Below are 16011 nucleotides of genomic sequence, written 5' to 3' on the forward strand. Positions count from 1 at the left end.
CACGCGCACGCACACACACACAAACACACACATGTATACCAAAAATATTATATCACTAATAATTATAATTTCTTCCCTGAACACAATAAGCTTCTAAAGACTTAACTATAGGTGAAACTCTAAGGATAGTTCAGATACTCAAAATAGATATTTACTAGGTTTGTCTTTAAGCCTAAATTCAACTTAAATTTTTATAGACCTCTTTAACAGCGTTTTCAGGTTTTACTTTCTTCATTTGCCTGTAGGCAAAAGCCAAAATAAATCCCTTGGATTTTCCTAACACTCTAGTGTACATTTCTCTGTAGGATTTAAGTCTTTCCAATTGACCGTTTGCACGCCAGCCTTAATTCCTTTCATTCTACTGAGGTGCTTTTACATCTTGGAGATGACGCAGCCATTGAAATCACAACAATCAAATGCATTTTGTTTACAGGCACCTCTTGAAAAGTCACGGCTTGTTTTCTTCTCTTCTATAAGGAACGTTAAAAAGATAGTAGGCTGAATTGATGCAAATTTCACTTTGCTTTCTCTCTGGTGTATGGGAAACAGATTATGTAAGAGGAGCATAAGTGATGCTGATTGGGGAGATGACAAGGGCATTTCCAAAGTGTGTCTCTTGTTCTGTCTGATGGATGAATGACTGTGTGTGAGGGAGAAATGTTCTCCATGTGAAGTCAGCCATTGGTGCACTTCAGGGATAAGGTGACTGAGGCGATGATGAAGGAGCTGTTGTTCACAGTGGGGCCATCAATCACCTATTGTGCCGGGGGCAGCTGAGTTCCTGAGCGTATTCTAATCGTAACTGCGTGTACCAGCTGGTCCTGAACACTGAGGTGCTTGTTACTTACTTCACATTTGAGACTCGCTAATGTTCCCCATTCAAGGATGCCAATGACAGGAGAGATCCTGTATTTGGGATGAAGTAATCTTTGTTAGATGTCCATTGACACTATTAAAGATAAAGGATGCTAATGTCTTATCTCTCCGCTATTATAAGAACCCTCTGCTCCAAGCCTGTAAATTACATAATTAAAAATTTACATGTATTCATTTATTTTATGTGTGTATTCAAATTCAAGTGCCATGGACTACAGGTGCAGGTTCTCTCCTTATAGCATGTGGCTTCCAGAGATCAAACTCAGATCAGCAGGCTTGATGATAAATGCCTTTAGTACTGAGCCATCTTGCCGACCCAAGTTAGACAAGGAGACTTATTATTTCTCCTGCATTGTTTTAATATAACTATATCATTTTAATCCTTTTTTGTTGCAGTAAATATTTAAAAAAATACCTTAACCTCAACCTTTAATCCCGCACTAACGCTGACACCTGTGGGGCCATATGGTACTGCAGGATACTTTTATCTCAGCGGCTCCAAGCTGCCCCCAAGTACTTGCAAGCCATTCCAGCATGGCAGGTGCCACACTGGTCCCTAGAGTTAGTTCTGGCACTGGAGGTTCATATAGAATTAACCATAATTTATCTCTAGTTAGTATCTCTCCCGACAGCCCTCTACTCGCCACGAACTTTCTGGTTCTATCTAACCGGTAACATCAGGGCTCTAGAAAGTCCAGCATGGGGTTGGCCTATCATGGCTTCCTGCCGCAGACTCTCCCCATACTCCCAATGACCCAAGGAAATCAGGACTCAATAAGCTGTAATTTATCAATCAGATTTATATGTTAAATTCTCAATCCACAATACAGCCACACAATAAACTCACAACCAATTGATAAGGATATAAACTGCCCACCTAGATAAGATAAATTTATTTATGGAAATCCATCCCTTAAGAAATATTCATAACGAGGGCTGGAGAGATGGCTCAGCGGTTAAGAGCGCCAACTGCTCTTCCAGAGGTTCTGAGTTCAATTCCCAGCAACCACATGGTGGCTCACAACCATCTGTAAAGAGATCTGATGCCCTCTTCTGGTGTGTCTGAAGATAGCTGCAGTGGACTTATATAATAATAAATTAATTAATTAAAAAAAGAAATATTCATAACTACCTAGGGTCATTCAATACCACCCAGAACTGGGACATCCTCTGTCTCCATCTTGATTCCCTCTCTTTCTAAAACTCTGTTTTCACCTACCCTTCCTTCTTGTCCAGTGACAGGCTTGTTTTATCTTGTGTCTGCCTTCACCTGCATAACGACACCAACTTACACTTTATCCTAGTCTTGAAGTAAATAAATGTTTTCATGTGCTCAGAATAATAATAAAAACCCTCCTTATATGGTAACTTTGAAATCTTACAAGAGGCATTACCCTTTTTGTCTATCGATGATACAGAAGAACTCAGAGAAGGCTAGGAATTCATCTAAGGTCAACGAGCTAATCAGTGGTAAATCGACTTTACCTAGATTATTAAACTCATAAAATATAAAACAGTTCATTAACTTTAATGAAGTAAAAACTTTAGTAGCTGTTATAAAGAGTGGCATATGAAAAAGTAGGCTGAGTACATTTAACTTAGGAAATTCACATACTTTCACAATATCACTTTAGTAGAGTGTGTGCTATTTGAAATGTTCATGTATTCGTGTTATACAAAACACGTAGGGTTACTGTGTGACAAAGCAAAGGTGGTATGAAGAACGACTTTCAATTTAGTAGTTAGCACCAACCAACACCAAAAACAAGCAAACAAGCAAACAAACATATGGTAACATTAAATGATGAGATGGATATAATTAGTCTTCTAGGAAAATTGGAAGGTAGTTTTTCTTTTCCTTAAATTGTGGTGGGTTTTTTTGTTTGTTTGTTTTTTGTTTTTGTTTTGATAAGTCAGCACTATCCAAATATAAATATAAAATGAGAGGTTGTTGATACTTGGGGTTTTTGTCTCACAGTATAAGGACCAGAGTTCAAGCCCCGGTAGCTAGACAATATGTCCCATACAACTATAAGCCAAGTTCTGGGAGGTGCAGGTGGGAGGATCCCTGAGGATGGCTGTCCAGCCAGCCTAGCCTGTATGCTGAGTTCTAGGTTCATCTATGTCTCAAAAACTATGGTGGAGAGAGACTGAAGAAGACATTTGAAGTACACACGTATGCATGAACACACTACATACACATATATAACCATATACATATATACTCACACACCGAATATAAAGCAAACTATGACATTTATATTTTCTAAATGTCACATTTAAAGAAACAATAGTCATGATATTTTGAAAACATCTGTAAGCATATCTAAAATATTATCAACTTGTACCAATATGTTAAGTAAATGTACTTTTTATTTCTTTTTGGTGTGTGTGTGTGTGTGTGTGTGTGTGTGTGTGTGTGTGTGTTTTAATCCAGCTCACATTTGACATCCTAGTTCAGATAGTGACTATTCGTCTGAAATATTAGATTCACTTTAAGATTTCAGAGAAGTTGGAGTGTAAAATGTAAGTTTGCATACCCAATTACTTCCAAAGGTACTTAAAAATTGGCTGATAACTTAATCAAGTAATAGTTTTAAGATTAGTTTAATTCAATTAGATTTAATTTAATTTAAATCAAATAGAAGAAATGATTTGATCCCATAGTCACGCCAGCTACAGATGAAGGAGTCATTAGCTATGATAACTCCAGCTTTCATATTGGATTCAGTGCCCCAGAGAAGGGCAGGCCTTAAAAAGGGATTCCTTGCCAACCAGAAAAAGAAGCTAGTGCTTAGTTCAAGGTTGAGTTAGAATGAGTCTGACTAAAGAACAAGAATTTTAAAATCTCAAATCTAATTTGGGCATATCTGAAGCAAAACTGGGAGGGCTAAGAATTTTCTTTAAGGCAATAATAGAGCAAATGCAGCGCACGATCACATGAGAGAGAATGATACCCATTTAGGGTAAGATGGGGGTGCTGGAGGAACAGAGCTGGAAGAAGGGCCAAAAGATGATCTTGTGCATTTGCCTATGTATGTGAGTAACTTTAAGTTAGATCCCATACCAGATGGAAGTAATCCTTGGATAAGAGAATATAGAGGGTCTTGTCCTTCATTTGTGAATTGAACTGAGGCAATGACTATCTTAATATGCCCTAGATACAGGTAAGTGGGTAGCAGATGGGAGAGCTTCCATGGGAGCCTGCAGAAACACAGCTATAGATGGGCAGTGAGGTATAATTCTTAGCTTTTCCAATACAGTTTAGGTTGTATGTGTTCCTTGTACCATTCAAAGACAGGGTTATGGCTTCACAGAGTCTTTCTCTCTGTTCCCACCAGGAACTTTGTTTATATACAAAGATTTGTGTGATTAGATAGTATGTTCATCAGAAATAGCACAACAATGGATTATAGCTTGCTAAGATTAGGAACCTGAACCAGAAGAAGATATACTGAGGATGGAAAGATGCTCACTGCTTGTGAGTTTAGAAGGATCAAGTGAATCCCAGTGCATGGGGTATGACCCTGTTTTCCAGTTCTGTGTTCCCTCTTGGCAAATAGGAATTTTGGTGTCTATGACTTCCTTTGGGTAAGAAAAAAGGGATGAGACTCAGGAGGGCAGAATGAAAAGGGACTTTTGTTTCTGAGGCCTTCTAATATCTTTACTTTCAACCAAAATGCGTGACTTGGTATGGTGATTCGAATGAATGTGGTCCCCATAGGCTCATAGGGAATGGTACAATGAGCTGTGACCTTGTTAGGGTAGGTGTGGCATTGAAATATGTCATTAGGAGTGGGCTTTGATGTCTAATATGGTCAAGCCAGGCCCAGTGTGTCTTAGTGTCTCTTCCTGCTGCCTGTGGATCCACATTTAGAATTCTCAGCTCCTTCTCTAGCACCATGTGTGTCTGTATGCTATCATGTTTCCCACCATGACAGTAACAGACTAAACCTCTGAACTACAGGGCAGCCCCAATGTTTTCCTTTATAAGAGTTGCTACGGTCATGCTGTCTCTTCATAGCATTAAAACCTAACTAAGACACTTGGGAATCATCTTCTTAGTTCAAACACTTCAGCATATCACTCTTATATTACACCTCACCCTAAGTCCATCACGGTTCTGAGGGTCTGGGTTACTGAAATACAAATTGTTCTTGTAAGACTCTTGCTTTTGTACCAGTGCAATATTACCATTATATTCATTCTGCATATATTCTTAGATGTCTTTACATTTCTCTTTGGGCAAATCTATAAATGCAGGTAATAATATAAAGTAAAATATAAAAATAATAAGGCACCCAGGACTCAAACATGAGGATAAATGAACAAACAGGCTTATTTTCATTACAATTGCTGTGCAGTATGTAGCTTTGCTAACTCACCTAAATTTGGGAAATGGGACCGCACTACCAGCCCCACCCAGCTTCCGTTGAATCCACGGATAAAAGACACTGGCACACACAGTTGCTCAACTTCAACTTGCCTTTTGACACAATTTCTGGTCACTACTATCTCCTATCTGGAAACGCGTGACCTTACCAATATTTTTATCTCCACACCTATCCACCCACCCTGAACCTTAGTTACTCAGTTACATCGAGTCCCTGCTAAATCCTTGAATACTGCGGCAGCTACAAGTTTAATTCTCGTAGGCTCAAAGTCACAAGCTAGCAGACACTGGTTAATGTATGTAGGCAGTCTACTCCCATCCAGAGGCCTCACTGTCTTCCACCAAGATTAATAGAACGTTTAGCCCCTTGCCTTGAGCTTCAAGTGTATCTCCTCTTATCGTTCAATGCGTCAGCAGGCCAGGGAAATCTGCCAGCAGATCCTGACCTGCCTTGACTCTGCCTGACAGTCAGGCTTTCACAGAAGCAGACAAAAATGGCTCTCAGCAAAGGACTCCCTTTACCTAACTAGAAACTAGGGAAGAGCTTTTCTGATCAGTGCCAGGATAAAAGTTTAAGGTGGTTTGACAAGATTGGGTGCCACTTTGAAAAATTCTAAATGTGTAGAATAAAGAAAACTTGAATGGACTTTAATCTCCATTAGGATGTCATAGAAGACTCAGTAGACCACAGACAGACTAATACAATCAATAATGTTATGCGATTATGAAATAAATCCCAGTGTTTTATTAGATTGTATTAAACAATGTTGCCAAGTCTTAAGACATTTAAAGATATTCCAATCCTAACCTCATTGCTATCCTGTGTCTGCTTCCCACTCAACATAGCTAGGCCCGTTGTGCATGGAGTTGGACTAAGGGAGGGAAGCTTAGCAGGCTTAGCTCAGTAGCCATGCAGTATCTCTGTTGGCTGAGGGCACTGGCAGTGAGCACACTTCAGAACAGCTTAGGAGAACTCTTCCAGTTTACTGGAGGAGAAAGAGAGTATTTATGCCCCTGATGAAGTAGCCAGGGATTCTGGGAGCAAGGTTTGTGTGGTCATGTATCATTGGCCAGGGCTGGGGTGTTGTAATGTGATCTATCGGTATGCTCAGGGGCTGGAGGGTTGGGGAGGAGATACCTTATAAGATCAAACAGAGAGTAAAACCTAATAACTACCTGAGTAATAAATTCTCACTAGGTTTAATAGTGAAGGTGCAAGCTTTATGGTGCCAAGTTGGGAATGAGGTGGAAACCAATTCTTGTAGACCTCATGTTTGAGGTATCTATAGTTGAAGCTCCCTCAACCCTTCCTAAATAACCCTGGGTCATTATGGTCCCACATTTAGTTACCAAATATAGACCAATAAGTTGGGTTGATAGTTTGCCATCTAGAAGAGCCAACTGGTCCTAAGGTTGGTCAATGTGTGGGTACATGAATGGGGCACTTACATTTGTAAACTTGCTGCATAGATTTCCTGTCTCTTAAAAGAATAAGAACTAGGCATTGTAATATGGGAAAAAATGAGTTTGTCTAACCAAGGGAGGAAAAGGTTCCTATTTCTCTCTTTTCTGTAGCACTGTGGCATGATGCTAGAACTGATGAGATGTTCTCTGTAAGTCTCAGGAATTTGAATACTTGGTTTCCAACTGATGGTCCAGTTTGAGATGTCTAGGAAACATGGACATGTTGTAAGATGTGTCCCTGAAGGAGGGATTTGAAAGGAATCTTGTCCTGTCTAGTGTGGTCTCTCTTTTGGGAACTTTTGTTTTAAGATATGAGCTGTGGGCATTGATTTCTTGTCTCCATGGCTGCCCTACTTGACTACCTTGAAAGACTCATATTTGTCTTAAACTGTAAGCCAAACAAACCAGTCTTTCTATAAACTACATTGGTCACAGTGTTTTTTCACAGCAATAGAAAAGGAATACACATAGGATCATTTGACGAAGACAAACTCAGAACTTTGTGAACTCTCTTCCTGAGAGGCAAGTTCCTCCTCTGGCTAGAACTGTGCCTGTAGCTTTTTGTTCTGTGTAGTACGAAATTTCCAGGGATTTTAAAGAATTCTTTGGAGTCTAGTCTTTCAATATTCTGATATCCAAAGAGAGGGATATGAGAGCATCTCTCTAGATTGTCTACTCAAAATGATGCTGCGAGTCCATGGCTACCTGTGCATTTGCGATCCAGGTTTTTCAGAAGTCTGGTCCCTGAGTTATTTACCTTAGGGGAGAATATTGAGCTGTTTAGTCAATTGCAAAGAGAAAACCAATGGGTAAGAGCACATGGTCATCATTTATAAGTAAACAAGTGGCGTACCCCTTCAGGGTTTAAATAGAAAGGAGGAAAGGATGAAACAACATGATAAGAATGTGATGAATCATGAAGACCAGAGAATGAATCCTCCTCGTACTTGGCCATGATGTTATCTTTAACCTGATGAGCGCCTGATGGATGCATTAGGCATTTCTTCAGAATCTTTATCCTGATTGTACAATGCTTCCCAATCCTGATAGTACAATGCTTCCCAATCCTGATAGTACAATGCTTCCCAATCCTGATAGTACAATGCTTCCCATTTCTGCTTCACCTTAACAACTGCAGGTATTTTGGCTTTACTGCAAACCAAATACTATGCTAAGCAGGTTAGCTATGCCAGTGTATTAATCCTTATCACACTGTGGGGTAACATCTTATTTTTCATTGGTGTTTATAATCCACTACAAATCTCCACGTCTGCAATTCCTTGCTATTTCTTGTGAATATGGTACCCAATCACATGAGTCTTTGAAAACAATGTCCCATGGTTGTAGTTGGACAGAAACACTTGGTGAAGCCAAGGGTGGAAGGAACACTTTATACTCTGATAAAGCTAGGAAAGGTGAGAGATTAATTTGCCACTAGAATATCCTCAGGGTTGGCTACCAGATGACAAGTTCATTTTAAATGACAAGTCTTCTTGTCAGAGGTGACTACTCCATAGCAGAGTTGCTCTAAAAATACAAGACTTAATAAAAAAAAGCAGACAAGTTAATAAACATATACATATGGGCTGGAGAGATGGCTCAGCGGTTAAGAGCACCAACTGCTCTTCCAGAGGTCCTGAGTTCAAATCCCAGCAACCACATGGTGGCTCACAACCATCTGTAACGGGATCTGATGCCCTCTTCTGGTGTATCTGAAGACAGCTACAGTGTACTCATATACATAAAATAAATAAATATAAAAAAATAAACATATACATATATGTACATATACATATATATTTATATACATATATATATAATAATTTTACATAGCAATGTAAACAGATATGCTTTACCTGTGTCTTATTTCTCTATTGCAGTGACAAGACAGTATGACCAAGGCAAATTATACAAGAGTTTACTAGTGACTTACAGTTTCAAATGGTTAGTGTCCATAACCATCAGGCTAGGAGCATTGTAGCATGTAATTTTCCTGGCAACATACAGGTAGCATGGTACTGAAACAGTAGCTAAAGGTTTACATTTTGATATACAAGTATGAGGCACAGATAGCTAACTGGAAATGACATGATCTTTGAAACCTCAATACTCACACTCATGACAGACCTCCAACAAGTACACACCTCCTAGTGGTTTCTCCATAGTTCCACAAACTGGATAACAAACATTCTGTTATATAAGCCTCTCGGAGCCATTCTCATTTGAACCACCATGATTTGCCTTATGTAAGTGTTACATTTGGAACATGCCTGCCTTTTATTTCCAGTTCCAAGCGGTATGTTCTAATCACTATAGAACACTGATTTTACCCCATAAAACATTTTTATAGATCTTAGTATTAATCCATACATTAAACAGGTACTGCTTGAGTATAGTTATTTTTTATTCTCCATGGAAAATACCACAAACACAGCAACTTTGAATAACTAAGAATATTTTCTTAGAGTTTCAAAGGTCAGAAGTCAAATATGGGTCTTCTTGGGCTAAAGTGAACTTGTCTTCTGGTGACCAACCCTGAGGACATTCTAGTGGTAAATTAATCCCTTACCTTTCCTTGCCTTATCAGAGCTTATCTGTGTTCCTTCCAAACATAGCTTCACCAAGTCTTTCTCTCTGGCTACAACTAGGGGATGTTGAGTAAGGAACTGAAGACTCATAGATTTCCTCTGGGGGCTCAAATTCTTTTTGTCACAAGTGACTTCTCCATGGCAGATACTGCTCCTGAAGTGACAAACAATAAAAGGAGGGAAACAGCTTAATAAACAAATGCATATTTAAGATAATTTTAAATTGTGATTTACTTTCAGGCAGTGAGAGTTCAAAGTTCACCTTTTCCCACCTATACCTTTTTCATGCTTCCTTTATGCAGTAAGTTTTGGATGTCCACTGTGTAAAAGGCCTATGCATATCAGTATTGAAGGGAAAGGATAAAGGTCATTCTAATGGAATAGTATAACAAATGGAGGCATAATGTCATATTGTAGGGCTCTGACGCCCAAGGGCTCTTCATAGTGGATCTCTGGCCCAGTTAGGTGTGCAGGTTGAGGTGAGGTGGAGAGATCTAGAATGGGGGGAAGTGGGCAGCTTCAGCTGCCCCTGCTGCAGATCCTGCTCCTTGCCACTGACCAAGGCTTCCATTGCTAGGGCTGGCTGAGCCAGTAGGAGACTGACTAGCTGACTGCAAGAGGTGCAGGGGAGCTTCTAGTGGAGATAATTTCAGGAGAGCAGATCTCTTCCTCAAGTGGCAGTGTTACAGCTCTTATGACAGAAGCTCTCAGATGATGGAATAATTTTCGCACACCTTTAATCTTGAACACGACTCTTAAATACAGTTTTTGGGCGGGTCAGTGTCTGACCGCAGGTACTTCCTGTGGTTTGGCCTGAGAGCTTGGGAGGAGCTCATCTACATATTTGGAGGCGTGGTCCCGCTTCTGTGGTTGATCTGTCTTGGGCCTGCATGACCTGTGGTCAGGTCCTCACCTGTAGGGGAGGGGCTTCAGGCATTGCCCTAAATGACTGGTCTGTCTAAAACCTCTCTACAGGAGTCTTTGGGGAGTGCAACTACCTGAGGCCTTGATAGTCTAGGAAAATGGGAATGCACCTGCCATTCCTTTTAGGGTCTCCCAGGGATTGACCTATCTCAACCAGGGATTAGGGTACCTTTCACTGCTTGCCCACCCCACATCATTTGCATTATTCTACAGAAAGGCAGATGTTAAAAAATACTCTCTCTCTCTCTCTCTCTCTCTCTCTCTCTCTCACTCATAACTCAGCACGAGCACCTCACTCAATCTTCTCATTATTAAGTTCAATTTTATTGAGGACCCCCTGGAAGTCTGGCTAAGTGCCAAGCACAGAGTTTACAGTGAAGAACTGGACTTGATTTCTATATCTTCCCTGGAGTAAGGGCATCAAGTAAGACCCAGTGGCATGAGTTCCAGGAATAAGAGCAAGGTTCTTTGAGAGCACATGACTGGATTAACCTGGTTGCATCCTATACCTAGGTTAGCTCCCCACAAAACTCTCAGTTTCCCCTGGATCTTCTCAGCCTGGATCACCCATGATTATCCTTCTGGATCAAACCTTAGATCTTTCTTCCTTGGAGAAATTTAACACAGCCCTTGGCACATAGTAGGTGCTTAATAAACATATGTGCATTTTCTTAAATATGTGGATATTCTTTTGTAAAGGCAAAAACCATGTGTATACATATCAATTATTGTATATATTTAAATAAGGAAAGATAAATATGAAGAAATATATACTGGAATATTAACAAGAATCAGATGATGAGTTTTGGCCTTCTGCATCTTCTTGCTATTGGGCATGTATGGAATAAGGACTGGTAACATAGCTAAATGCATAGGCTGCAAGCATCCACAGACCCTTGAGGATGGAGGAAACACCATCCTGCTCAAATCACTCTCCTTCTGTTTGTGTTTATTTTAGCTACATTTTCACATCTGGTTAACCTAGATGGTTTCATAAGTGAATTAGAAACCAACACAGCATAAATAATCAATTCCTGTCCTATATCCAGCTTCCTTGATAGGTCATTATGCTATGATTTCTCCTTCTGCAGATTAGCAGTAATAGAATTTCTGCAAGGATAACACAAATAAACTCTTTACACGCCACTTGTTTTCATAAAGTACTAGAGAGTTGCCAAGTTCAAATGGAAACTTCTCTAATTTGTCTTCTGTTATATTCATGGTGGTTATGCTTCAACCATGAAGATGTGTATTTTACAAAGCACTGCTATAATCAATCTTAATGTTATGTTAATGGTTTGGAAAATTCTTGTCACCTTTTTTATTCCCACAGCTCTGGAAATTCTGTGACCTCCCGCATTCCATTCTGGGTTGGGGCATTAGCCTCGACTTTAATAGAAGAAAAGCAAAACTTGAATTCTTTCTAATAAAGGCCTTTTTACCTTAGCTTCTATAGTGGTGAGGTTGTTTGATAACCTCTTTGTAAACCTTCTTGTGTTACAAGGGTAATTTAGGAAATGAGACATCTTTGAATTTGAAGCAACTATAGCCCAATCCAAAAGTTTGCCTGGAGCAAACAGAATTGACCAAGAGTTAAGTTGTATCTAAGAGGGCCTGTGGGGACTGATGGCAAGCATTTACCAAAGCCATAGAGATTCTTCAGGGATTTTGTCCTTCATCATATTTTTCCCTAATGATGGGGCAGGGTATCTTGTCACTGTTAGAATGCCATTGTGGCATCTTTTTTGTGTGTTTAGTTCCAGTTCTCTCGTATTATCTCTTTTTAAGTCTGTTAGCCATTTTCTTTCCTGCCCCTCCACAAAAAGGCAATTCAAATAAGACATAGGAAGGAAGCCTTATGATCAGGAAGTGCCTAAGTCCTTTCTTCATAGGCCCTTTCCATTTTTAGTTTGCTACCAGTGCCACCTCAAAAACAAAGTTGTGTGGTCCACAATAAGTTGTGTCTTAATGCATTTCTTTCATTTATAAAATGAAGATAGTAATGATATGTAATTTATAGGATTATATTAAATATTTAGTGAGATAAAGCCTTTAAAAACGTTGTCTTGGACAGAAACCACTCACTAAGTGGCAGATATAAGAGATATTAGCATGATCTGTTTCATTCAGTTAACTCACATTTATTTGAATAAGACTAGGGTATCTTTTGAGTTTTGTAGATTTGAAGAAATCAACCAACCGTCCGTCTGTGTTACAGAAGACTCCACAAGAGATCCAAATTCCATGCACCATTCACGTGAGGGATTACCCTCTTAACAGGATCACTGCAAAACCTCCCTAGCTTGACATTCTTTTTTATTCTCATGGGCAGATTTCTTTAAGACTCTGTCTCACAAGGGAAGAAGCATCCTTTGGTCTTTCTCATCTTTCCCTGGGCATCCCTGTATTCTATAACTGACATGATTAAGGACTCAGAACACAGGCTTAGAATCTACAGATCTTACTCCAGAAGTCATTGGCCAACTGAGCCAATCCCTTTTCCTTCCTTTTATAGTTAACTCGGAATATTGAGCCCTGGCACAAATTAGGATGGGATAGAATGGCCATGGGGATCTAGAATTGTTTGAACTGCTCATGAGTTTTGGATGATAACAGGCTGCAGACATTACTCTGAAAAAAGGAAAGCAAGAAAGAGAATTACTGGATCTCACAGTATTCTAAAATGGTCATTATTTTGACACTGCTCTTTTGGTCTACCCTCACAAACAAATGTATTTTCTATCTGACTTGAGATAATAGTCAAGATTATAGTATATAGTACATTATATCCATCTATATACCAGATATTCCTGATATCAACACTATGCAATCTAGTTGTACTTTCAAACCTGCTTCTTCCACAATTTCAGCATGGTTTACTTGAACACTATCTGACAGCATCCACTTGAAGTCCACAGGTTCACTAAGAGAATGATCTGTGATTTGAATTCTGAGCAATGAAGCTATGGAATAAATGACATTGGAAGTAGAACCAAATTATTGCTGAACATGCCGGCTCACAAATTGGATTTATTTTCTTCCGTGTAACCAGTTGACACTCTGTGCTCTGTATTGGTATTTAATCTCATGTTTTCAGACAACAACATATAAAGCCAGCCTTGGCTCCACTCTGACTAGACTACCTTCTTTACAGGCACAATTTGATAGAAATTGCCGCTTAACTCTTTTTCTAGCAAGTTTTACAGTTCTGATTTGATCAAGTATATATCTTTTCCATACAGTGCATACAGATGGAAACACTATTACCGCATCAGTGTTCCCTTCCTAATCATAATGTTGGGAGTGATCTGACCTATAAACTCAGATGAAACCAAATTGCAATGAAAATGTTTGTGAGGTGGAGGACAGGCGGAGACTTGGGATAACTGTCTTCCTGTTCCCAGATGATTGATGTTATTGCATAAGAATTGGTTGTTATAGGACTGAAGAGATGTCTCGGCACATAAAAACATACTGCTGGTGCTTGATTCCCAGCATCCACATCCACAACTCACAACTGCCTGTAACTCCAGTTCCAGGGGATCTGATATATCTGATCATGACCTGCATGTATGTGCACACATGCTCATTAATAACAAATGGCCATGCCAGATAAGTATAATTAAATAATTGGCACACTTAAATTCCACACTTATAAAATCATCATCAAAAATTCATTCCAAGTGTGGTGGGACACAACTATGAACCCAACAGTCAAGTTCAACTCTGGCTAAATAAGGAGTTGGAAGGCAGCCTGGGCTACACACCTCAAACAGCACACAGTCAACATTTTTTAAACTATAAAAACACTATAGTTTAAACTATAAACAACACTGGAGTTGATTGCTAAAACCATACAGACATATATTATTGATAAATATATTTTTGTAATTTATACATAATGCATTTCATGTGTATCTGAAGAAAATGCTTTTGTGTAAAGTCTTGTTTTGTTTGCTATTTCAGATGTACATTACCAACACGATCAAAGCCAAAGGAACCAGACTGGCTAAGCCTGTCCTGTGCTTGGGGTTAATGTGTTTGGCCTTTCTTACTGGACTCAATAGAGTAGCAGAATATCGGAATCATTGGTCAGACGTGATAGCAGGCTTTCTAGTTGGAATATCGATAGCAGTATTTCTGGTAAGTACAATTTTAAAGATTATTTTTAGTAAACTTTCAATAAACCACCTCTAAGAAAAGGCAAGGATGAATCACTGGGGTATATAACATGATGTTTTTGACTACTTATTTCCTCTTCCTTGCTTATTTATTCTTAAGATCAGGTTTGGGGAAGAATAATAAATTAATTCCATACATAAAATACTTTTATATAAAATGGAGAAATGCTTTAAAGAGTCCATCTCAAAAACTAGTTTTTATATTTACATTTGTGTGCACATGGATGTGCATACATGCACAAGTGCGCGTGTGCCATGTCAAGCATGTGGAGGTCCAAAAGACAACTTGCAAGAGTAAGTTCCCTCCTTCCACCAAGTGGTGGTTGAAGGTTAAACTCGGTGATCAAGTATGTTGAGCTACTAACCTAATGGTTCTCAACCTGTGGACCACTATCCCTTTCGGGCTCTAACAATCTTTTCATCGGGATTGCAAATCGAATATTTACATTAGGATTCATAACAGTAGCAAAATTACAGCTACAAAGAAGCAACAAAAATAACTTAATTTTGGGGTCTTCACAAGCTGAGGAACTCTATTAAGAGGTGCAGCACTAGGAAGGTTGAGAACCATTCCTCTAAGCAATCTTGCCTGTCCCTCCTCAATTAAGTTTTGCAGACTGAGTTGTTTGTATAATTACAAAATTCCCCAGGCCAGTTTACCTCTATTTTATTAAAATATCCTGGAGGACCCAAGAGCCTCATGTGATTAATCTGTGTGCTGTATGAGATCTGTTCCACAAAGGTTGCCACCGCCTATGATTATAAAATGTATCACTTCACCTCAGGAACTAAATAGTCAGAGACAGTGACAGAGACATAATCATGCCTAGCCATGTCTTCCACACAGTGAAGGGTGTGCAGAGACGTCTAACGGTGTGCCACCTGTATGTGTGTCTGCGATTGCAGTGTATCTACAATTTGGTTAGAAGATTTTAGTCTGAGTTTCAGGTTTATCACTCTATTATTTGTAGGGGTTCATACTGACTTACCTAGATGACCAAGTGTATAGTTTATAAATCGAAAGGCTTCTATAGGGACACGTTATGGTTTAAGAAATGCTTTATGTCAATTTTGATACAGTTTGAGCTGTTCTTACTCTACTGTTCCTTCCTTCCTCAGCCACCTTTCTCTAGATAATAATGAGTAGTGAAAAAAATGTGTGTGAGCTGTCCATTTATATGTTTGAATACTACTGATGTGCCTGGAATTTGAAATGAAATGCTCCCTCTAAAACCTCCTGTAGCAGATCCGTGTAGCAATATGTGGTGCATGTCCGCTCCACATATTGAGCGAGCTTCTGCTTCCTTTTTTTTCTTGTAGCGTCATTCACTGCGACTCTCAAGGTCACTGGGAGACTCTTCGATGGAAAGATTTTAAAAAATCCGTGATAGGTTGAATAGTCAGTTCAGAACGTCCCTCCCTGTCACAGACTGAGCTTGCATTTACAGTCAGAGAACAGGGAGATATAAAAGTAACCTGATTCACTGCCTTTTATGGTAGTAGTCTGACAGCTCATGGCCTCTGATTGGCTAGAAACTGAGCTGCAATGAATGGCTGAGATTCAGTTGCTTGGTTACAGGTGTAG

At 39.4% G+C, this 16011-nt stretch overlaps 1 protein-coding gene across 3 annotated transcripts in view; it reads left to right on the top strand.

Moving 5' to 3' along the window:
- The window catches only part of Plppr5 (phospholipid phosphatase related 5), a 125935-nt gene that overhangs the window by 67765 nt on the left and 42159 nt on the right, over nucleotides 1–16011 (top strand). For all 3 annotated transcript variants that reach the window (XM_087624849.1, XM_087624850.1, NM_001107720.1), the window contains 1 exon segment: nucleotides 14212–14388. In XM_087624849.1, the coding sequence (XP_087480975.1) occupies nucleotides 14212–14388 (177 nt within the window).

This window comes from Rattus norvegicus, chromosome 2 (assembly GCF_021556685.1).
Source record: "Rattus norvegicus strain SHRSP/BbbUtx chromosome 2, alternate assembly SHRSP_T2T, whole genome shotgun sequence".
Classification (NCBI taxonomy): Eukaryota; Metazoa; Chordata; class Mammalia; order Rodentia; family Muridae; genus Rattus; species Rattus norvegicus.